Consider the following 25073-nt stretch of genomic DNA (forward strand, 5'->3'; position numbering starts at 1 on the left):
TTCACTCCACTGATATTACCAGTCCTCTGAATGTTTTCTCATTAATTTCAAAATTGTCCATTATTGAGTTTCTTTTTTCCCTTTCATTGTTTTTTATAGTTTCTTGAGGTTGATGGAGGATTTAATGAAAGAGCAGTTTTGATGTGATGAATCCAGTAGTTGCTGACTTGCTGTTGAGAAATGGTTTTGTGCACCTAAATCAATCAAGTTGTTTTTCGTAATTGGTTTTGCAATTACAAACCAGTCTCTCAGTGGAAGTTTGTTCAGTATGAATCCTTACAAGACATTCTTCATTAACAAATAAGTGAGACTGATGTTCTATCGCTTATGTTCAAATTTTATTTTTAATATACAGTACTGCTAGTAAATATTGCTTATGTTCACTCCCACTGATATTTTGTTGTTGCTGATGTTAAATGCGAAACAAGTTTAGACTCTGAATTCTTTTAGTGCATTTCAGGTAAACAAACTCCTCCCAACTTTGCCTTGGCTCTGCCGCCATCCCACCCACCCCTCCCCACATACTCTTGGCAATGTTCCTGTCACAGTTATGCTTTCAGCTTCGTTCAGAACCAGTCCGTGCTGAAGGTGTCACATTTTAAACTTCTGACTGTGCCTTAGCAGCCAGGAGAAACTCAGCTGGGAAGTTTACTGCTCTCAACACTGTGCACACTCTAGAAACCTACGCTGAGATGAAAGAAAGTAAATATTGGTAAGAGTTTTTCCAGATATTTTTATGATCATTTAGTTTCTAGTCTCACCGACAGAGCAGTGTTTGCACTGTTCTATAGAGAGAAACATACAAACTGGGAGATGTATGTTGAAGGGGATGGGTGTCCTTTACAAAATGCCTTGTTTTTACCACAGTAATTGCAGTTGTGCAAGTAATTATACTGTAATAATGATCAATATGAATCGGGTATTGAGGATAAACTGTATAGATTAGAGTGAGTTTCCAATGGCCTGGATTACATAGCATTTAAGTAGAAATCGGGGCTTGATTCAGTATTGAACATGAATGGAGCACCTTTACCTAGCCTAGAGTAAGAGACAGGACTGGAGTGTCTCTGCTGGTCTGGATTAGTGCAGTTTTACTGGGTTGCATTGGAGCAGATGACTGCATGTTTATGCAGTGAGCTGGATTGGAGATGCTTCCACCTTTCTGAGCTGGAGTTACATTAGTTTTCCTTAAACTGTTTATTCAGTCAAGGAGCACAAATTAGATGCAGCGGGAGATTACTTGTCTCTTTGACTCTCTTCTACCCCGTGATAAGATTGTGGCTGATCTTATTGTAACAAAACTCTGTGTTCCTATTTATTACTGATACCTTTCACCCTCTCAATAATTTATCTGTGTCTGCCTTAAAGATATCTAAAGACCCTGCTGCCATCACCATGCAAAATAGAGTTCCAGAGAGTCACAACATTCAGAGGGAGAGAAATTTCACTTCATTTCTGTCTAATGGGCAACAGTGATTGTTACTGCATCTAGGCAATTGAAACATCTGATGTTATAGAGTAAGATAATATTAGCTCAGCTTGCCCGATCTTTCATTTTTCATTAAAGTTGGGTACAAACAGTATGGGTGGAGGGAGGGGTGTGAGTACAATCTGATATCTACTGTCTTATACCATAACCAAACTTTGAAGTTATGTTTAAGTTGTATGAGATGTTAATGAAGCCAAATTTAGAGTATCATGTGCAGTTCTGGTCACTTACCGACAAGAAAGATGTCAATAAGTTTGTAAGAATGCAGAGAAAACTGATGATTTTGCTGATACTAGAGGACCTGGGTTATAGGGAAAGGTTAAATAGGTTTAGAACTTCATACCCTGGAGCGTGGGAGAATGAGGGGAAATCTTATAGAGGTATACAGGGTAAATAAGTGAGACTAGAACTGGAGATCATAGGTTTAGAGTAAAAAGTGAAATAATTAAGGAGAACCTGACGGGGAACTTCTTCACTCAGGGGCTGGTGCAAATGTGGAATGAGCTAACAGTGGAAGTGGTGGATACGAATTCAATTGCAACATATAAGAGAAATTTAGACAGGTACATGGATGAGAAGGGAATGCAGAACTATGGTGAGGTCTATGGTCTGGGTGTGAGTAGATTGGACTGGGCAGAAAAACAGGTCGGCATAGACTTGATGGACCAAGGCCCTGTTTCTATGCTGTGGTACTCTAACATTCTGTACTAAAAGACTTAATTAGTCTTTGCCAGTATATTAACGTGAATCATAAGAAAGCAAACCTAATGCTGGTGTAAGCGCATAGCCATGATGATTCTGCTGAGCTGTTGTAGGTGAATGTTGACAATCATACACAGGACATTCATTTGTAAATTTTACTATAATAATTGGCACTTTCCCACTAACACTCAAGTATTACACTTTTTGAAGACCGTAAGACATAGGAGCAGAATTAAGCCATTTGGCCCATCAAGTTTAATCTACCATTCGATCATGATTGATTTATATTCCCTCCCAGCCCCATTCTCTCAGCTTCTCCCCACAACCTTTGATACCCTCACTAGTCAAGAACCTCTCAGCCTCCACTTTAAAATACCCAATGACTTGACCTCCCCAGCTGATCTGTGGCAATGAATTCCATTGATTCAACCTCTGGCTAAAAAAATTCCCCATCTCAGTTCTAAAGGGATGTCCTTCTATTCTGAGTCTATAAATACATGCATGCTTTTTCCCATGAGGTTGGGTTAGATTAGAACTAGATTCAGAGGTCTAGGATGAAAGGTAAAACATTTACGGGGAACCTGAGGAAGAGCTTCTTCACTCAGAGGGTAGTGTGTGTGTGGAATGAGCTGCCAGTGAAGGTAGTGGATGAAACTCTAGACTTTTCCCACTATTGGAATCATCCTCTGTATGACCGCTCTATCCAGGCCACAGATCCCTTGGTTATTGGTTGGGAACCCTTGATCTAGGCTTGATATTCAGTTGGTTTCCAAGAAATATTCATTTCATGAGAATCAACTTATAAAACCAAAATGAATGGGCCTTTATTCCCTTTAGAGAGTACATTGTATTGTAAGATATGTCAAATTGGCTTACTTGAGTAAAAGAGAGGTTCTCCTTTCCTCAGCTGTTTGCCAACCAGAGTCTTCATTAGCATCATGTGCTACAGAATAGTTGACAGACATCGCAGACCACTTGCTGTAAAATGAAATTGGGAAAGTCCATGGCCATAACAGAAGGGAAGCCATAAAACTCAAAATAGATTCTGAGTGGAATTGTTAGTTATTCTAAAAATTCAAGAGCATAACATAGTTTACTCAATCAGTTTTGTCCCTTTGGTTTATTGCTGAATGCTTGTACGTCTTGGTTCTGATTATAGAAGCACTTTAATGTCCATGCTTTCTTGTCGGGAGGGCATCATTTTGAACTTGTCTATGATAAAGAGACAGCTGTACATTGGGTGACAACAGCTCACACAGAGACCTGCATAGCTCTGTATTGCCTGTGCAACTTTGCCCTTTTACTTTTCTTGTTGTGGCACCATTTCCTATCCCTATTGTCACCTGTAGCCAAGAAGAAGTGTATGGAGCAGAGAAGTAGAAAAGTTTTGATGTAACTTGACAGGACACAAGTGAGGTTGCATCTGGCACACTAAACTCAGCTGCAATCTCCATATTTAAAGAAGGATTTGCTTGCATTGGGGGAAACACAGAGAAGTTTCACAAATTTATTGCTTGGTAGAAATGTTGATGAGGGAAGAAAAATTGAGCCTACACACTTAAGCAGTTGAGAAATGATCTCATGAAAAATATTGAGAGGTGGGACTAACAAGGTGGATATAAAGAGGATAGATCTCCTAATTTGGTAGCAAATTGGGGCTGTGGGTAGGCTTTATACTAAATAGTAGGGGGAGATGGTGGGTTCAACAGCTTGGAAAAGTATTGACAAAGTAAAAGGGAAGGAGAGGGAAAGAGTAGCTACTGAAGACTTCAGAATAAAGAATGAGCCAAAACATTTAGAGAAGGATAAGAACTTAACTAGATGCAACATGGAGACAAAATTGAAAGGAAGGGTGGTGAACACAGACTGAAGTTGTTATCTTTGAATGCATGCAGTTTACACATAAGGCAGAAGATCTTGTAGTGCAGTTAGAGATTGGCAGGTATGACATTCTGGGCATCACTATGTCATGGTTGAAAGCAGATCACAGCTGGGAACTTAGCATCCAAGCATCAAACTCAAAGTCAATGTATGATTAAATTGTGTATATATCACCATATAATATCTTGAGATCCATGTTTTTGAAGACGTTTACAGGAAAATAAAGAAATGCAATTGAATTTATGAAGAACTATACATAAGTAACAACTGACATTTGCAAAAGAAGACAAACTGTGCAAATTATAAATAAAATAATACTGAGAAATTGATTTTAGAGCCCTTGTGAGGGAGTCTGAAGGTTGTGGAATCAGTTCAGAGCTGAGGAGAGTGAAGTTATTCATGATTCAGGTTCAGGAGCCTGATGGTTGTTGGGACAAATACTACATCTGCACCTTCTCTTTTTACCTCAACAACATTCAGGGCACAAGTAGTCCTTCCAGGTGAGGCAACACTTCACAAGCAAGTCTGTTGGGGTCATCTACTGTATCCACTTCTCCTAGTGCTACTTCATCCACGTCAATCAGACCCAACATAGATTGGGGAACCGTTTTGTCAGGCAAGAGAGATTTCCTGGTGGCCAACTATATTAATTCTACTTTCCATTCACATTCCAGCATGTCAGTCTTTAGCATCCTCTACTGCCACAATGAGTACATTCTCAGGTTGGAGGAGCAACACCTTACATTCCATCAGGGTATCCTCTAACCTGACGCCATGAACATTGATTTCTCTAACTTCTGATAATTTTTCCCTTTCCCCTTTCTCTCTTTTTATCATTCACCATTCTGTCCCCCTCTAACCTCTTTTCTTCTCCGCATTTGCCTCTCATCTCCCTCTGGTGCCTCTCCCCCTTCCCTCTCTCCCATGGTCCTCTCACCCTTTCTATCAGATCCCTTCTCCTTGAGCCCTTTACCTCTTCCACCTATCACCTCCCAGCTGCTTACTTCATTCCCCCCCACCTACCTTCGCCTCACTGTCTTCAACTATCGCCTGCCAGCTTGTACTCTTTCCCCCTTCCCCCCTCTTTCTTATACTGGCTACTTCCCCCTTCCTTTCCAGTCTTAGCCCAAAATGTTGACTCTTCATTCCTCTCCATCGATGCTGCCTAACCTGTTGAGTTCCTCCAGTGTTTTGGTGCCCTAGAACGAAGTGACATAGGATTGGAAGATGTAGAATCCTTGTGGGTAGAGTTAAGAAACTATAAGAGTAAAAAGATCCTGATGTGAGTTCTATGCAGGCCTCTGAACAGTAACCAGTATGTGGACTACAAATTACAACAGAAGATAGAAAAGGAATGCAAAATAGGCAATGTTATGGTGGTGATGGGGATTTCCATATGCAGGTAGATGAGGAAAATCAGATTGGTACTGGATCCCAAGAGAAGGAATTTGTGGAATGCATATGAGATGGCTGTTTAGGGCAGCTTTTGGTCAAGTCCACTAGGGAAAGGCTATTCTGGATTGGGTGTTGTGAAATGAAACAGATTTTATGAGGAGCTTAAGGTAAAGGAGGTAGTAATCATGATATGATAGAATTCACCCTGCAGTTTGAGAGGGAGAAGCAAAAATTAGATGCATCAGTATTACAGTTGAGTAAAGGGAAATATAGAGACATGAGAGAGGACTGGCCGAAGTTGACTGGAATGACGGTACAGTAGCAAAGTCAGAAGTTTCTGGGAGTAATTTGAAAACTGTAGGAATGGTTCATCCCAAAGAAGAAAGGATGAGGCAACTATGGCAGACAATGGAGATCAAAGACAGTATAAAAGCAAAAGGGACGGCATACAATACTGCAAAAAATTAGTGGGAAGCTTTTAAAAACTAACATAAGACACTAAAAAGCAATGAGGAGAGAAAAGATGAAATATAAAGGTAAGCTAGCTAATAATAAAAAGAAGATATCGAGGTATTTTTGTCAGAGTAAAAGAGTAAAAGTGAGGCAAGAAATGGCATTGGACCACTGTAAAATGACACTGGAGCGGTAATAATGAAGAACAATGAAATAGCGGACAAACTGAATAAGTGTTTTGCGTCAGTCTTCACTGTAGAAAACACCAGCACCCTGCCAGAAATTCGAGAGTGCCAGGAGGAAAAGTGGGTGTAGTCACTATTATTAAGCAGAAAGCAAAGAGTGGGAATAAAGGGGGCCTCTTCAGGTTGGTGGCTGGTGACTAGCAGTGTTCTGCAGAGGCCAGTGTTTGACTGCTACTTTTCATGGTACATATATATGTTAATGATCTGGATGACAGAATTGTGGCCAGGTTTGTGGATGATTCAAAGATAGGAAGAGGAGAAATCAGTGCTGAGGAAGCAGGGAGTCTGCAGAAGGACATAGACAAATTAGAATGGACAAATGGCAGGTGTACAGCCATGTACTTTGGTAGAAGGAATAAAGGTATAGACTACTTTCTAAACAGGGAGCAAATCGAGTTGCAAAAGGACGCGTGAGTCCTAATGCAGGATTCCCTAAATGTTAACTTGTAGGTTGAATCGGTAGTAAGGAAGACAGATACAAGCACTAGAATATAAAAGCAAGAATGTGATGCTGAGGCTTTGTAAGGCATTGGTCAGGCCACATTTGGAGTATTGTGAGGAATTTTGGGTCCCTTATCTAAGAAGGAATGTCCTGGCATTGGAGAGAGTCCAGAGAAGATTTATGAAAATTACCTCAAGAAATGAAAGGATTAATGTATGAGCAGCATTTGCTTGCTTTGGGCCTGTACTCACTGGAGTTTAGAAGATTGATGGGGTATTCATTGAAACCTACCAAATTCTGAAACGTGTAGATACAAAGGGGGCAGGGGAGTTTAGGACTAAAGGGCACAACCTTAGAATTCAAGGACATTCCTTGAGGACAGAGATGAGGAGGAATTTCTTTAGCTAGAGGGTACTGAAACTGTGGAATTCATTGCCACAGACAACTGTGGTGGCCAGGTCATTGGATATATTTAAAGTGAAGGTTGATAATTTTTTGATTAGTAAGGACGTTGAAGGTTATAGGGAGGAGGCAGAAGAATAAGGTTATGAGGGAGAATAAATCAGCCATGATTGACTGGCGGTGCAGACTTGATGGGTCAAATGGCCTAATTCTGCTCCTGTGTCTTATGGTCTTACAGTGGATATGGAGATGAGGAAGAATTTCTTCTTTTAGGGGATCACAAATCTTTTGAATTCTCTGCCATTGAGAACTATGTTGGAACAGTCTTTGAATATATTTGGAGCAAAGTTTGATAAATTTTTAAAGTACTATGGGAGTCCTGATGTATAGGGAAAGGGTATGAATGTGTTAAGGAAAAAGTTGGTCAGCTCTGATCATATTGTACGGTGGAACAGGATTAATGGTACAAATCAGTGGAGCATCTCATTAAGCAAAAGATACCATTGCTTGCAGCCTCTACGTTAGATGCCACTCCAATTTGGAGAGAAATTGACATTCCCTTGCTATTTTTGGGTTCTACCTTGAAGCTCTCTATCTACAGAACTCTGCAGAAATTCTCCAGCATAGTCATAGTCATAGTCACAGTCATACTTTATTAATCCCGGGGGAAATTGGGTTTTCATTACAGTTGCTCCATAAGTAATAAATAGTAATAGAACCATAAATAGTTAAATAGTAATATGTAAATTATGCCAGTAAATTATGAAATAAGTCTAGGACCAGCCTATTGGCTCAGGATGTCTGACTCTCCAAGGGAGGAGTTGTAAAGTTTGATGGCCACAGGCAGGAATGACTTCCTATGATGCTCAGTGCTGCGTCTCGGTGGAATGAGTCTCTGGCTGAATGTACTCCTGTGCCCAACCAGTACATTATGTAGTGGATTGGAGACATTGACCAAGATGACATGCAACTTAGACAGCATCCTCTTTTCAGACACCACCGTCAGAGAGTCCAGTTCCATCCCCACAACATCACTGGCCTTACAGATGAGTTTGTTGATTCTGTTGGTGTCTGCTACCCTCAGCCTGCTGCCCCAGCACACAACAGCAAACATGATAGCACTGGCCACCACAGACTCGTAGAACATCCTCAGCATCGTTCGGCAGATGTGAAAGGACCTCAGTCTCCTCAGGAAATAGAGACAGCTCTGACCCTTCTTGTAGACAGCCTCAGTGTTCTTTGACCAGTCCAGTTTATTGTCAATTCGTATCCCCAGGTATTTGTAATCCTCCACCATGTCCACACTGACCCCCTGGGTGGAAACAGGGGTCACTGGTACCTTAGCTCTCCTCAGGTCTACCACCAGCTCCTTAGTCTTTTTCACATTAAGCTGCAGATAATTCTGCTCACACCATGTGACAAAGTTTCCTACCGTAGCCCTGTACTCAGCCTCATCTCCCTTGCTGATGCATCCAACTATGGCAGAGTCATCCGAAAACTTCTGAAGATGACAAGACTCTGTGCAGTAGTTGAAGTCCGAGGTGTAAATGGTGAAGACGTTATACACATCACTGTTTTACACGTTACTGAGATGTAGCTTGGGAGGATTTGTCTTGCAACTAAAGGAGCAGTGAAAGGTGTGGATGTTTGCCCTTCCCCCATTGGCTAAGCGAGTTTTATGTTCAGCAGCATATATTTACCAATATTCGCCAGAGTCTTGGAGAATTTATGGCAATGGAATGAGATCAGATCACTGGAAAGTCCCCATATTTGTGTCTGTAAAATAATGGCACCTAATGGAATCCAATTGCTTTAGTTTAAAGTAAAGATTAGCTTTAGACTGAGTCCTACTAAGTAGGAACATCTAGTAACTGCAGCACTAAATTGAGTCTTGAAAAGGAAGCTGGGATTTTTCCAGCAGCTCATTTACATCAAATTTGCATATGTGAGGGTTGGACTGAGAAGAGTGCTTTGTCTTCCATTTGGATTTTCTGGGCAATGTTGCCACTTCCGCAGACTCTGTAGTTTCCTTATTTTCCATACTTATGTTTGGAAAAGAAAAGATTTGTTGTTTGGAAGCGTTCCAGCTCCATTACACATTGCTGCAGATAGAGGAAATTTTATAAAGAGCATCTTAAACAAATAGCAGGAAAGGGTACGCTATGAGTTTTGTGTCTTCATTCAGTCATGAATTCTTTTCCTTCTTTGCCGGTCAGAATGGGATACTTGTTCAGATCTGAATGCTTTAGTTGTGAACAGTTGGAATTAATTAATTATTCAGCTTAGACATTGCTCCTGTGTGCTTGAACACAGTGTACTTTTCAGACCCAGCAGCTCTGCCAGTATCTGCAGATAAGATAAGGGTGATACATGGATGAAACTAGATCCTGACTCCTAAGTTCTTGGATTCTCTTTGCTTTCCATTACAGATTGTTCCATTTTTGTCATTTAGTAGAAGGTGATTGGAGAGGAGGAGAACTTTTTCATGGCTTTCCTGGCAACAGAAGTGTCAAAAGAAATCCCTATTTCTGAAGGTTAAATTAGGAGTTGCTGGGCGACAGGGCTCAAAGGGCCGGAAGGGCCTGTTCTGTGCTGTATCTCAATAAGTAAATAAACAATTGACATTATGAATAGCAACATCAAATAAGTTATAGACACTGGTGTATGGACCCTCACCTACATACTGCAGGCTTTAACTGCGTGATCAAGGCTACATTTGGCTCTTCAGGTTGATAGACCTTGTAATGCTTCTTTGAAGAGCAGTCAGATGCATTGGTATCCTGTGAACTTACTTCCCATAACTAGTGCAGCAAAAATATCACATTTTGTACATAGTTTATCATTATGGTCTACTTGTAAAGCTATTTTCTATCTTTGTCTGCACTTCATTCAATATGAAGAAACTGAAAGAAACCCAAGTAATTGGTAAGGTACATTATAAATATAAGGTTTTAGCTTATTTTTGCACTGCATTTAAATAAAATTACGTTCTGTGGAAAAAATTACTGCAAGCTATGGAAATACAGAATAGAAAAGTGAGTTATTTTTTTCCTTTGGTAATAATATTGCACATTAAATCTTCTGATAAACAACTTGCAAAGTATGACCTCAGCAGATGCTGCCAGAAGTATTATTTTTTTTGTTGCAGATATTGATTGCCACCCTGAAACACCATGAAATAGGAACATTGTTTACTGAAAGATGCTGGCTGTATTTCCTCAAAGACTTTCTATGCTGGATCTGTAAAGGCATCCAGTTTCCATACAGAACCTTGGTGAAATGAAGGTCCTGCCAAAATTGTGGTGGAAAAACAGGAAAAGTGCTGAGGAAATGGCAGGTAATGGTGTTAGAAAGGGAACAGTTTATCTAGATTTTTGTTTACCGACTGCACCGTTGTGACTTTTCCCATTTTGGTATTAATGGTGGTATGGAAAGATATACTTACAGTGTGTGATGAAATAGATAAAGAGGAGGCATGTGTGGAATAAACTGTAAAAATCAATGTAGACCATTAGGTATGAATGGAGTCTTTCAGTGCTGTAAGTTCTATGAGCTTGTTGCACACCTGTATGGTGCAGTGTGCTCACCGAGTTTATTCCTTATCTAGGAAAGGTTATGTGAAGAGGAAAATAAAACATGTGTTTTACGGAGAACCTCAGGTGAAATTTCTTAAGCTATAACGTAGGTTGCTGCTGTGACTGAAAATAAGAAAACCCAGCACATGGGTTGTCAAGCCATTTTTTAAAATATAAATCTGGTTAAAAAGTTGATAGTCACATCTACATCTAATTTATTATGATAGGGTAATGTTGCAAATTAAAATGGAGAAATGGTAAGTTTCTTGAAATTGTGTCCTTTCTTTGCAGTAGAATGGATAATATACTTGACATTTCAAGAGGATTAATAATAAATCAAGGACTGGGCCTCACTAAAGTTAATGTAAGCAGGAAAGGGTATTAGAAATAAAGGGCATTAAAGGTTAAAAGAGAGCTGGGTCCAGATCATTTTGAGGACGGAAATGAAGAAATGAAGGATCATGATCTATAACTTTTTAAAGTACCTTCATTTCAGGATTTCTTCCTTAAGGTTGTATAATTTCAGCATGTAGAAAAGAGAAACCAGAAGCTAAGATAAACATCAATCCTTAACAGCTGTTGTTAGGAAGTTCTGAATGTAGGTGTTGGGAAATACAGCACTCTTGTCATGAGTCATGAAAATATTCTCAAATATTATGTTCACTGTTTCCAGGCTTCTGATTGATAAGCTGTGCTGTTTAATGCCAAAATTCCAAAATTCCTAAATACTATATCTGCTTGCTAGATCTGTATGAGGCAGACTTGGTATAACAAGCAAAATAGTGGAAGAGGTCAGGCAGCATCTGTGGAGGGAAACGGACAGTCAATACTTTGGGTCAGGAATCTGCAGATGCCGCCTGACCAGCTGAGTTCTCCTGATTTAGTTTGTTGCTCCAGGTTTCAGCGTTTGCAGTCCCTTTTGTCCCATTAGTGAGACTTGGCATAGTTCAGCAACTCCAACTCTGTGAATGGTGCAAACATTGGAAGGAAAAAAAGTAGGCTTCATATATGTTGCATTGTTTTAAACAGAATACTTTTTTTTATAACACTTTTTTATCTAATGGGGAGGGTCTGTTGGCCTGTATAGTTAAAAAAAAAGTCAATCAACTTTGTAAACACAGTATATTTAAAGAGCAGAAGGAACTGCAATCAATTCAAAGCAGTAGGTTCTCCAGAAAACAAATGTGGTGAATGGAGGATAGTTGTACATAAAATATGTGCAGAAGGTCAATCTCAGTCACTAGGAGCGATGTAGTCACGTAGATGGACTGAAAGAGAAAGTACTTTATCATCTTCATTCTGGCTGGTAGAGGCATTGTTACTATATGTAGCTTTTTAATTTAATTACATTTACTTCAATATTTTTGTAAGGGCAAGTTTTTTTTACCCACAGAGTGGTGGGTGCCTATAATATGCTGGCGGGGGTGGTGGTAGGCAGATACATTAGGGATTTTAAGAGATGTTTAAATAGGAATGTGAAGAAAATAGAAGGTTATGGACATTGTGTGAGCATTTGATTGCTAATGTAATTGGTTTGGCACATCATTGTGGGCTGAAAGATCTACACTGTTCTATAATCTATTTTCTATTTTAGGTGCTTCAATTTGTTAAATTTTTAAAATAAAATGAACAATTCTTTTTAATAAATTAATTAATCTGTTACAATTTTTGAATGTCTTATGATTGTCTCTGACATTCACAAGCCATCTGAATCTGAACAGATTTGACAGCTGACTGAGCCTGGAAAGGTTGATTAGCCAGTTATCAAAATTTTTAAACACTTTTTTATTACAGCAATGATAGAATGCTGTGATTTTGTAAACACAGTATATTTAAAGAGCAGAAGGAACTGGCAATCAATTCAAAGAATGTCTTTTGTTTCTGTGATATCATACCGGAGGAACATTGTATCATGTTTTTAATGCATGCATTTCTAAATGACAATAAACGAGGACTGAGTGTCCTCATAATCTTACAGGGTGGTATTTATGCTAATAGGGCCCACCAGATTACAGATTAAAGATGAATTGATTAAATTGGACTTGGTTCTGATGATGCATTTCCTGGTAGATCTATGAAAAGGAAGTACATATTGAACAACAAAAAGAGCAGAGAGAACAGACAGTGTATCACTACGAGGAAATTCAGCGTCACTGGAATTTTTGATAATGAGCAAAGTGACTAAAAGAATTGGTTTTATAAACTGGAGGAAAAGTGAAGAACCAAAATAAAGTATAGTGTCCTCCTGTATTACAGCTGAATGGGTGATGGAATTTATGTGAGGAGAAAAAAATAATCAAGTAAACAAACACAAATACAGAAGTAACAACAAATTTTGTAAATTTTTATTAAGGGTTAAAGACATAGAAAATCATGATTCGGACTGCTTTCTAAACACAAACTTGGAAGTATAATTTAGCTAGTTATCAATGTTTTCTGATTCTTTTATGTGTAGCAATGGTAGCACACAAAGATTTGTACCAAAAGTGCCCAGATGTGCATGATCTCCCAATATAGCTACTTAAGGACTACCTTTTGAAGCTGGGCTGGCTTCAATTGTATTCTGAGTTAATGCAAGAAGGTACTGTATTCTGGTTTTATATTTTGAGTGAATTAACCACACACCAAAATGTGAGCAAAGATAAAAAGAGAAAGAAACTTTGAAGGGTCTAACTATTATTGTCCAGCCAGGTACAGTGAGATAACAGGTTACTTGCACACTTGTACACCATGGTGTTATTTGCCAGGTAAGTGGATTTTGGCAGTAGGTGGGATCATCTCCAGCAGCCAATAGGGATGAGTGTCAGGAGAAATCAAAGTATGGAGAGAGCAGAATGAGAAGTAAAAGAATCTGATACTTAATAGTTGGTATGAGTATGTCTGTGGTGATTAACTTTAAAATACAATTGAAATTCTGCTTTGCCAGTCGGCTCATAGTTTTCTGTCTGCGCATCTTTAATGAACAAAATAGTTGTAGACATTGAAAGAAAAAGTTACTGATCATCATGACTTTAGCAAGGCATAAAATAAAAGGTTAATTTTTCAGATGATGATAACTGCATTTGACATTTAAAGGAGATTTCATCATTTCTTTGAAAAGATTAATATTTCAATACATTTAATCTGGGTTAAAACATAAATTAAAAGTTACAGAGTCACTTAATAAAGTTTTAATAATTTACTTTGAACATTATGTAATGCTATTTTACTTTCCACTCAAAGTACAAAAGCCATTTTTATAACATTAATATTAAATTCTAATATATTTTTAAAAAGAAAAAAAATCTATTTATATACGGCCTTACATATCTTTCATTATGAATAATTTGTTATTTGATGTGTAGTCTGCTCATGATTTTCCATCTGTGCACCTTTAATAGGTAAAAAAAAATCAGACTTGGTGAATATTGAAACTGAAATTAATTATCATCATACCCAATTGGCTCATGCCAAGCTGTTGCAGACTGTGAATGACCCTCTTACAAGTTTAGACTACCCTTAGTATTAGCTAAGTTATGCCCTCAGTTTTTTTCCCACTGAAATTTAAAACTTTGAGTTCTTGAACGAGTAGAACCATGCTCCAGTGTGGCGGTTTGTTAATTTCCCGGCACATTTTATCACATGCATTCAAACAAAAATTTCCTAAGTGAAAAAGCATTGAAAGAAAACATCTAGAAGACTAATCATCAATTTCTGTGCCACAACCTGGTGTCTGGTTCCAAGGACATTGGCAAGTGCAGTTATTGGTGAAGAATACCCAACCACTGCTTTTCCAATGTCAACTGAATATTTATTATTATTATTATTAATTTTTTTCTCTGCTAGATTATGTATTGCATTGAACTGCTGCTGCTAAGTAAACAAGTATCACATCACATGCTGGTGATAATAAACCTGATTCTGATTCTAATAAGAATGTAATGTCTATGTGCCATCCTTCAGCCTGTGACAGACTTAGAATGCAGGAAAATGTGGGAGACTATTCTAAATAATATAAATTATGTGCAAGAGGACACATTTTCCATACTTTAACATGTAGAACTATATCAACGTTCTCAAATCAAGAACACATTCCTTATAACCCAGTGGTCCTTGGCCATTGAAATGTATGATCTTTGAATTCAGTTGGATTGAATTGGGGTGCCCTGTGGCGGTCATGTCTGTAATAACGTCCGTAGGCATTTGTCTAGTGATTTGAAGGACGCTAGCTCGAGTCTTGGCTGAGGCAGCGTGTGTGTCCTTGGGTAAGGCACTTAACCACACTATGCTGTGCGACGACACCGGTGCCAAGCTGTATGGGTCCTAATGCCCTTCCCTTGGACAACATCGGTGGCCTGGAGAGGGGAGACTTGCAGCATGGGCAACTGCTAGTCTTCCATACAACCTTGCCCAGGCCTGCACCCTGGAAATCTTCCAAGGTGCAAATCCATGGCCTCATGAGACTAACGGATGCCAGAATGTCCGTAGCACACATTGACTTCGTTGGTGCTTACAGAAATATGCAAAAGTATTATAATGGACTCTATGTAGAGTTCTTCATGGCTATTTTTGGCATGACACCCGCTTTGCTGAATTCCTATCTAAAATAGGTACTCACAGGCATATGGGTTCTCCAGAAATCAATCACACAGTAGGTTTGCACATGGAACTTATTGTTTTGTCTTGACAGTTTAAACTGTTGCTTACTCCCAATAAGTTTCCTCAGCATTCCTTTGGAACTGGCCTGTCTCTTTCCATATTGTGTTTGATATGTTTATTTGCTCCATGAAGGACCAGGTCTCAGAGTGAGGTGATGTTTCTTGGAGAATGAATCTAAGGAGTATGACACCCATACACCCAAAATGAAAACCATAACTTCTGTAGCTTGCAGATTGGAGCAGAAGAGCAGTTGTTCATAATACTGTTAACCGAGTTACTAACGAGAATTAAAGAAAAAGAAACCTCTTATGTTAATCTTTAATAAACGTCTCATCTTTCCTCTCCCAAGAGGGCTGTCCTTGTCGGTCCTTCAATTGAGTTAATTGCATCTCTAACAAGTGCGGCTATTGGTGAAGAATACTCAGTCACCGCTTTTCCAATGCCAACTGAATATTGAATGTGGGGGAAGTGTCAGGCATAATTGATCCAATTGCAGGGGAGAATGGTTGCCACCAACATGCAGAGGATTAAGAACTATTTTTGACCTTGACTAGGTGCTTCTCTGTTTTAAGTCTAACTTTTAAGAGACTCTCAATTGTTGGTCAACCATGTGAACTAGTTTAGATGGTCCCCATCCAGCTGCTAGTCAGTTTTAATTTATGGCGACAAAACTGTCCTAATGGTATGTCCTGTTGAATTCAGGTCTAGGAGTATAGAGAAATAACTATGCATTCCAACAAAGTGTCAAAGAAAATGTATTGACTTCTATTTTACTTTCAATCTTTCATTTGTCCCTGGAAAGTACAGAATTGGAAAAGACCATCATCCATCTAACCTGTCTTTTTCTTTCTCCAATTCATTTTTTGTTTCTCTATGGATCTCTGTTTTTCTCGTTATGAATTAATAAACTGAGCTGTAAGAAAATAAACAGCTCTCTCATTGAACTCTGTAATTTTTTTTGTGCTTCCAGTTTGTCTGAATTATTTAAAAATTGGACCAGAAAAAAATGCAGGGACAAACTTTAAGATTTGTGGGGGACTTTTTTTTCTATTCTGGTTTTAAAAACCTGAGGCAATGTGCTGTAGATATCAGGAGAACAACAGAAAAGTTAAAAGTTAATTTTTCCCTTTCTGCTTGTTCTGCATTGGCATGCTTAATTTCCATTTCATCCTTTGAAGGTCCCGATTACATGACTGTAATCTGGAACTAAGCATCAAAAAGAAACGTGGGTACTATAGGACCATCGTGCTACTGAAACATTTTCTTCCCCTATTGCACCAATGTCGACTTAAGGTGAATGCAACTGCTTCTCAAGATAAATTCACTTGTTACTTAATTCATATCATTACTTGAGTAATGTAATGATCATTATCCAAATAATTTTAATACCCTTTTCTTCACAGTGCTGTAGGAGTACTTTAATCAGAACTGTGAAGTTCAAAAAGGCATTTGCCACCATCTTCTTAAGAATGATAAGGCACAGATAATAAATACTGGTATTGACAGCCACATCCTGGTCCACAAAAAAAAAAGAAAAAAGAACATTCATTTACCTCTCGCACTGTAGAAGAATTTGCCTTTGCAGAATTGTGTTTTTTTTCTTAGCATGTTGCACCAGACAGTCAGCCATTCTTGTCTGGCACGTGGTGTCAGGATTGGTCTCCTTTCGGATTAACCGGGTCACGATATGAACGTTCCTGACTCAACCTTTTTTTTCACGAGGCCGAGCGGCTAGCTCGACGCTCAACCCGGCACGGATGGAAAGCATGCTCGGGGGTGGCCCGACTTGGATTCGAACTCGGGAGCCTTCGCTCCGGAGTCCGGCGCTGATGCCATTGCGCCACCAGCCGGCCTAGAATTGTGGTGATATTACAGAGTTATTTGTATGCATGCCAAAATATTAGCATAATGACTTAGGGAAACCAAGTACCCTATTCCTCCTCCTAATTTATATGATTTTTACATTGAATTATAATTAGTAAACTACTAGTTTTATATTGCAATTGGTCATTTCAATGGATATTTGAGTTGGGAAGTAATGTACACAAACACCTACAGTATTACATATCCTCCACGGCAGAATATTATTCATAACAACGCACACAAAATACTGGAGGAACTCAGCAGGTCAGGCAACATAAATGGAAATGAATAAGCAGTTGACATTTCAGGCTGAGACCCTTCTTCGGGACCGAGAAGGAAGTGGGAAGATGCCAGAATATTATTCATGTTTGGCAATAAATGGGAACAGAATCTTGAAAGCTTTTCACTAATTTTGAGACTGCATTTTAGTAAATCAAGAATGAGGATTTGAATTAAATTCAAATGTATTCTTGATATATGAAGCTGTAGATCTTGCATATGAAGCAATTATACACAGTGGCTTCTTTATTAGTGACACCTTGTAACTTGCTCATTAATGCAAATATTTAATCAGCTATTCATGTGGCAGCAACTCAGTGCACAAAAGCATGAAGACGTGGTCAAAAGGTTCAGTTGCTAGTCAGACCAAACATCAGAATGGGGAGGAATTGTGATCTAAGTGACTTTCACTGTGGAATGATATCACTGTGCAAGACAGGGTGGTTTGAATACCTCAGAAACTGTTGATCTGAAATTTTCATGCACAGCAGTCTCTAGATTTTTCAAAGAATGGTGCAAAAAACAAAAACTTTCAGTTAGCAGCAGATCTATGGGTGAAAACTTTTTGTTAGGGAGAGGTCAGAAGAGACTGGTTCAGGCTGACAAGAAGGCGACAGTAACTCAAATAATCACACATTACAATAGCGGCATGCAGGAGAGCATCTCTAAACGCATAACACATCAAACCTTGAAGCGGATGGGCTACAACAGCAGAGGATCACAAATATACACTCAGTGGTCACTTTATTAGATACAGGAGGTAAATCGCATTACAAGATGATAATGTGGCAGGTGTTCAAACTTTCTACATACTGGTGTGAGTGAATTAAAAAATGTATTTTTTCAGTTCAAAGTGCAGTATCTGAAAATTGAAATTGACATTGTACTGTTAGTAGTAACCTGTATTCACTACAAAATGCATTTATTTATTTAAAATTCTGCCCACCCATGCTGCCAACCTAGAACGAGTAAACCGGGAACAGCTTATTAGAATCTTTAAGCTATATTTTGTTTGACATTGGTCCATTTCATTATCTATTAATCTTATAATCAGGGTGTGATGAGAGTTCTGTGTACCAGCCTCCTGTGGAGATAAGCTATGTTTCATAATGCTTACAGAGCCTTTGGATTTGCATAGTTTAGCTCAGCTCTTAATTCTCACCTTGTCCTCTTCGTCTGCAATAGGTGGCAGAGTAACCCCACACTGGGCCTCTACTCAGGCTTTGACAGATAACCATACTCATGAGCAAAGGAAAGGGCACTTGTCATGCATGTTAATGTATTGTTAGAGTAATTATTAAATGGCAGAAGATAAACCAGTGTCCTTAACCATGATTTCATAAAAATCTTATATCTTGGGCTTTTCTCGTTGGAATGACGGAGGATGAAAGGAGGCTTGATAGAGGTGTATAAGAGATTAAAAGAGTGGACAGCCAGCACCTTTTTCCCTCAGGACAGCAATGGCTAATACCAGAGGACATTCTTTTAAGGTGAGTGGAGGAAAGTTTAAGGGAAACGTCAGAGGTCGTTGTTTTTTTAAACACTGAGTGTGCAAATTACTGGAACACACTGCCAAGGTAGTGGTAGAAGCAGATGCAATATGGACATTTAAGAGTCTCTTAGACAGGCAACATTGATGAAAGGCAAAGGGAGGGTTATGTAGGAAGGGAGGTTAGATTGATCTTGAACCAATGTCATGGCCTGTGCTGATTTATGTTCTATGATTGTTCCTACTGTATCTACAAAGATTATCTTCTTTGCACCTTACAAAGATTTCAGATGGACTGTGCTTGGCAGAAACTCCAGAATATCCCTCTCTAACTCACTCTTTTTCTTAAGGAACAATACCAGCTTCTCCACTCTCTTCAAGTAACTTGTATCTTTCATTTTTTTTCTGTCATTCTGGTACTTCATCCTTCCCAAAGTGCGGTGCTGAAAACTGTATGTAATAAACCAGCTGAGCCTCAAGTAGTGATTCTAAATTTTATCACAGTTTTATTGGTTTTTAATCCATAGCTTGTCAAAACTTGGTGAAAAATCAGATATAGAATGGGTGGGTGGAAAGTATTAAAATAATGAGATTTACTTATCTTCTCAGTGCTTATATCCTAATATTAATCCTTCTGATTGAGAAGTCAAGAGCATCATCAGCAGGAAGGGAGCAGGAACCTACTTTAATTATGAAACTGTATTCACAACTTGATTTATAATTTTAACGTGAGGCCTCTAAATGGCAGAGGGGAAGTGATAAAGGGATGTGATGCAGTTAAGACAGGAATTAGAGGAAAGTTTTGGAATTCAGTGTTGGTTTCGTCTTTGGGCAAATCCTTCTGGGAGTATGGAGTTTTAGATTTGTTGTTCACGTTATATGCTGGGTTTCATTTTGATAGAAGGCTTCCCTGACCTCACAAGATCACCTTCTGCCTCTGGGTACTGGCCTATGGTCTGACTTTGATCATGAATCCTGATAGCCCCTCCTCCTGACCATGATCACGGTCAGATTTTCCTGCTCCTCCCACAAAATGGGCTTCAATCATTCCCATTTTTGAGTAGAAAGTTGAGAATAGAAAGGAATCTTTGTAATTTTTTATTTAAGACCACAAGACCATAAGACATAGGAGCAGAATCTGGCCTATCAAGTCTGCTCCACTGTTCAGTCATGGCCGATCCTCTTTTTCCCTCCTCAACCCTATTCTCTGGCCTTCTCCCCGTAAGCTTTGATGTTGTGTCCAATCAGGAACATATTGATCTCTGCCTTAAATACACCCAATGTCCTGGCCTCCACAGCTGCTTGTGGTAACAAATTCCACAAATTCATCATCCTCTGGCCAAAGAAATTTCTCTGTATCCCTGTTTTAAATGGATGCCCCTCTGTCTTGAAGCTGAGCACTCTTAGACCATAGACATCTACAGCACATTGCAGGCCCTTCAGCCCACAATGTTGTGCCGACCATGTAACCTACTCTAGAAACTGCCTAGAATTTCCCTACCACATATCCCTCTGTTTTCCTAAGCTCCATGTATCTAAGAGTCTCTTAGAAGTCCCTATTGTATCCACTTCTACCACCGTCGCTGACGGGGAATTCCATGCACCCACCACTCTCTATGTGAAAAACTTACTCCTGACATTCCTTCAGCACTTATTTCCAAGTATCATAAAACAATGCCCCCTCATGTTAGCCATTTCAGCCCTGGGAAAAAGCCTTTGGCTATCCACACGATCAATGCCGTTCATCATCTTATACACCTCTATCCAGTCACCTCTCATCCTCCATGACTCCAAGAAGAAAAGACCAAGTTCTCTCAACCTATTCTCCCCAATCCGGGCAACATCATTGTAAATCTCTTCTGCGCTCTCTATATAGTATCCACATACTTCCTGTAAAGAGGTGACCAGAACTGAACACAGTACTCCAAGTGGGGTCTGACCAAGGTCTTAAGTAGCTTTAACATTACCTCATGGCTCCTGAACTCAGTCCCATGGTTGAGGAAGGCCAACACATCATATGCCTTCTTAACTATACTGTCAACCTGCGTAGCAGCTTTGTGTGTCCTATGGACATGGACTCCGAGATCTCGCTGATCCTCCACACTGCCAAGAGTCTTACCATGAATATTTTATTCTGTCTTTGAATTTGACCTACCGAAGTGAACCACTTCACACTCATCTGGGTTGAGCTCCATCTGCCACATTTCATCCCAGTTCTGCATCCTATCGATGTCACGCTGTAGTCTTTGACAATCCTCCAGACTATCCACAATTCCCACCAACTTTTGTGTCATCATCAAATTTCCTAACCCACCCTTCTACTTCCTCATCCAGGTCAATTATAAAAATCACAAAAAGGAGGGGTCCCAGAACAGATCCTTTTGGAACATCACTTGTCGCTGTCCTCCAAGAAGAATATGAACAATCTACAACTACTCTTTGCCTTCTGTGGGCAAGCCAACTCTGGATCCACAAAGCAAGGTCTCCTTGGATCCCATGCCTCATTACTTTCTGAATGAGCCTCGCATGGGGAACGTTATCAAATGCCTTGCTGAAATCCATATACATATAACACTACATCCACTAGACTCCCCGAATGCTCTTGTCCTAGAGTCCCCCACCATGGGAAACAGTCTTTCCATGTCTACTATGTTTAGTCCTTTCAACATGAGATCCCCCCTTATCCTTCTAAATTCCAGCGAGTACAGCCCCAGAGCCATCAAACATTCCTCGTATGATAACCCTTTCATTCCTGGAATTATCCTTGTGAACCTCTTCTGGACGCTCTCCAATTCCAGCACATCTTTTCTTAGATAGGGAGCACAAAACTGTTCACAATACTCAAGCTGAGGCCTCACCAGTGCCTTATAAAACCTTAGCTTCACATTCCTGCTCTTGTATTCAAGATCTCTTGAAATTAATACTAACATTGTATTTGCCTTCCTCACCACTGACTCAACCTGCCATTTGAATAAGACTTCAAGGCTTAAAGACATCTAATTTTGTTGGGTTCATCTCCCACTATTACTAACGACATTGTTCAAGTGAACATTTTAATGCAACAGGGCTTTCTTGAGTTCAAGGTCAAGTTATCATTCAACCATACATGAATATAGCCAAAGAAAATAGCATTCCTACAGGGCCAAGGTGCAAAACACATTACCAACAGCACACAGCACACAATACATAAAACATAGCACAAGTAGCATGTTATGGTTACAATTTCAGATAAACATATAGTCAAAAAGAAAAAAAGCTATAGCCCAAGCTCTTGAACGTCCAGCTTGTTCTTTGACCGAGCAAACACTGGAGGGCAACGCTGAGTGAGCACTGGATGGCAACACCAAGCGAGCACCAGAAGGAAGCACCCGTGGGAGGGTCCAGCCCACAACCCAGTACGGATTCCAGTGCATCCACAGAGGCCTGTCCCACACAGCTTTAGCGTCTCCTCCCTGGGCAACTGCAAAATGTGAGCTCTTGGCCTAGGCCTAGTCCTTGCTACAAACAACGCAATGCAGCTGCCCTCATAGTCAGTCTTGCCAATGAACCAGTGAACCTGATTTGCAGTGTTCTACATTAGCAATATCCAACAGGGGCTTGCAAAAACAATAAAAACATCCAATACATTCAATAAACTCAAAAATTCATTTACATAAACCTCTTACCACCCCCACCCCCCCACTGAATTTCTGCATTCCTTAAGAAAATTATTCTGCTTAATCTGTTTTGTAAATCTCCCCAGTTCTTTCAAAATGCAACACCTCAGTTTTTAGCATCACTTACAAGTGTATATAGATTTTGGAGAAAACATAATCACAACATAATTGCTTTTTCAGCTCAGTCCAACACTCTATTAGATTGGTAACTGCACGTTTTTTTTGTTATCTTACTGTAATGAAAGCAGCTCAATTACAGTCTGTCAACCCAGATATCAGAGTGCATAATATTGTTTACCTTAATGCTGCGTGACTGAAAATATACTTTACGTGGAAATGTACTTTACGAGGAAATGCATTAACAATCACTTTCCATTTTGCATTTCTTTAGGATTTCATGGACACTTCCTAATGTGAGCCATATTTGCTCATCTGATGCAGTCTATCTATCACACATAAATCAAACAATGCTATTTCCAATGACTCTCCCTTTTAAAGCAAAGTATGCTATCAGGACTTTATTGCAGCAAGCTGTACTTGCCTCCCTCCGAGACAAGTCTAATTCTTACTGTTTATCCTTTGGGCTCTCCCTCAAACTGAATTCTAAACTCACTCTGCAATTGGCCAATCCTCCATCCACTGGCCAACCCTCCAACCAATGATTTGTTTTCTCTCCAGTCGTAACCCTTATCACTCCACCAAGCTGCCTACTTGATCACTAACCCATTCTGTCTCCAGGTCCCAGCTGTGCCTTTCCCTGCCTGCTCTCTCTCTTTACCTCCTCCTGACTCCACTCAGGCACAGCTTTGGTCCTGGATAACACATTTTCATGACCACAAAAGTCAAACGCCTTTTCACTGAAAACTTCATTGAGGGGACCACAAGCAAAACAGTCATTAGCATGCTACTACAAAGACCATATCCTTTACCTCTTCTTCTCAGTGTAGAGGGTGACTTGTTTCCATTCTCTTTGGTTTGGAGGTAGCTGAAGGATCTTTGTAGGGTCTATAGGTTATGAAAGACAGGTCAGTGGGGCCTTCAAGGGGTGGTTGGTGACTTAATAGGAATATTTTGTGTTCCCTCCACTGTTTGCATTTAGCCTCCCCTACTTCACTTAGGGTGTTTGATATCTTTCCAGGTTTTCCTTCGCATTTTGAATAATTGCAAATATCTCATTATCTTCTCTCCCTTACTCTCTAAGATGCTGGGGGATAGTTAATCATTTAAATCAATTCTGTATCCTTCTTTTAATAATGGGGAATAAGTGAGAGAAGTGCATCCAAAATAATGACTTGTCTCTGTGTGTTCTACTTTGACACAGAGGCTTCCAGATCATTGACAATGGTCAATGGATTGTCCTTCCAGTTCTAGTCCCAAATTGTTGAAGTTCTCATGAGGCATGTTGTTGAGCTGTGGTGTTATTACCCTGCAGCATTGATGGTGTATCTTGTGGTGTCTCCATCTCTACCTCAGCAATCATTCAACGCTGAAGATCCTACCTGAGATGGTGTCTATTACTCTAATACGCAATGCCTTTCTCCATCGTGACACTGAATGATCTGTAATGGTGTACATGTCCTCTCCTGACTACTTTCTGACACATCCACTGACACCTCTGTTTAGTAGCATTCCTGACTTCTTTTGGTAGCCTCCAGTTGTTTACCTTCAACTTTTCCCCATTAGGTTCCAGAGTTTTCGTGTTGTTGAGAGTGAGGTTTCAGTTCATCATATAGTTTCCCTATCTATTGAAATAGATTTTCCATGACTTTTGCCCAGTGACTGCCTGGGATTTGATCACTGTCCAGCTCTCCCTTTGATTCGTTCAATTCCAGCAAGTTTCACATCTTCACACATCTCCTTATTCATCCATAGCCAGGAGATACTTCCTCTCACTCTGCGGAGCCAAACATTCACTCCCAAACATGAAGATTTTATACATTTGATTGACACAGTCCCCCCAAGCTTGAAAACAATTACCATTTCAGTCTTGAAGATCAAGTGGTGCTAAGTGTCCTGTTCATCCCTCATATTGAAATACAGTCTGATATTAAGATGAAAGCAGGTCTCCTTCTCACTTGGCTTCATCTGCTCCATTGTATTATCTTGTCTGGTGGTCCCCTACATAATTTACTGACAGATTGGAAAATGTATCCTGATATTGATTGTCTGCAGCCAAGTATCCTTGGCATTATACATCCTTGAAACATTTACTGGGGCTGTGCTGATTCCAATTGGCATTCCTCTCCAATAGCAATTACTGAATAATGTGTTTAAACACATCGTAATGAACTCCCCTTACCAAACCCACAATCCACTCATTGTATCCAGTAGGGTGAAAATATCTGTTCTGCATCAGCGAAGCAAGACATCTTCCTTCTCACTGGTCCATTTAAGAACTCCTAAGTGTAGACAGATTCTCAGTTTGCACTTGGTTTTTGAACACCTGTCCCTAGGGTGACTGTGCCTACCTGGGAAACTATTTCTGATTTAGTCCAACTTGGCTACAAGTTTCTCCATGACAGCCACTGGAGATGGAACATGTAAGAGGCATAGAATGATAGAAT

At 39.6% G+C, this 25073-nt stretch overlaps 1 protein-coding gene across 2 annotated transcripts in view; it reads left to right on the top strand.

Moving 5' to 3' along the window:
* The first annotated feature begins 575 nt into the window (after nt 1-575).
* The window catches only part of tub (TUB bipartite transcription factor), a 233152-nt gene continuing 208654 nt past the window's right edge, over nt 576-25073 (top strand). For both annotated transcript variants that reach the window (XM_072272540.1, XM_072272541.1), the window contains exon 1: nt 576-712. In XM_072272540.1, the coding sequence (XP_072128641.1) occupies nt 693-712 (20 nt within the window). In that variant the 5' untranslated portion in view covers nt 576-692. The remainder of the gene's footprint in view (nt 713-25073) is intronic.

Source organism: Mobula birostris, chromosome 11 (assembly GCF_030028105.1).
Source record: "Mobula birostris isolate sMobBir1 chromosome 11, sMobBir1.hap1, whole genome shotgun sequence".
In the NCBI taxonomy this organism is placed as follows: Eukaryota; Metazoa; Chordata; class Chondrichthyes; order Myliobatiformes; family Myliobatidae; genus Mobula; species Mobula birostris.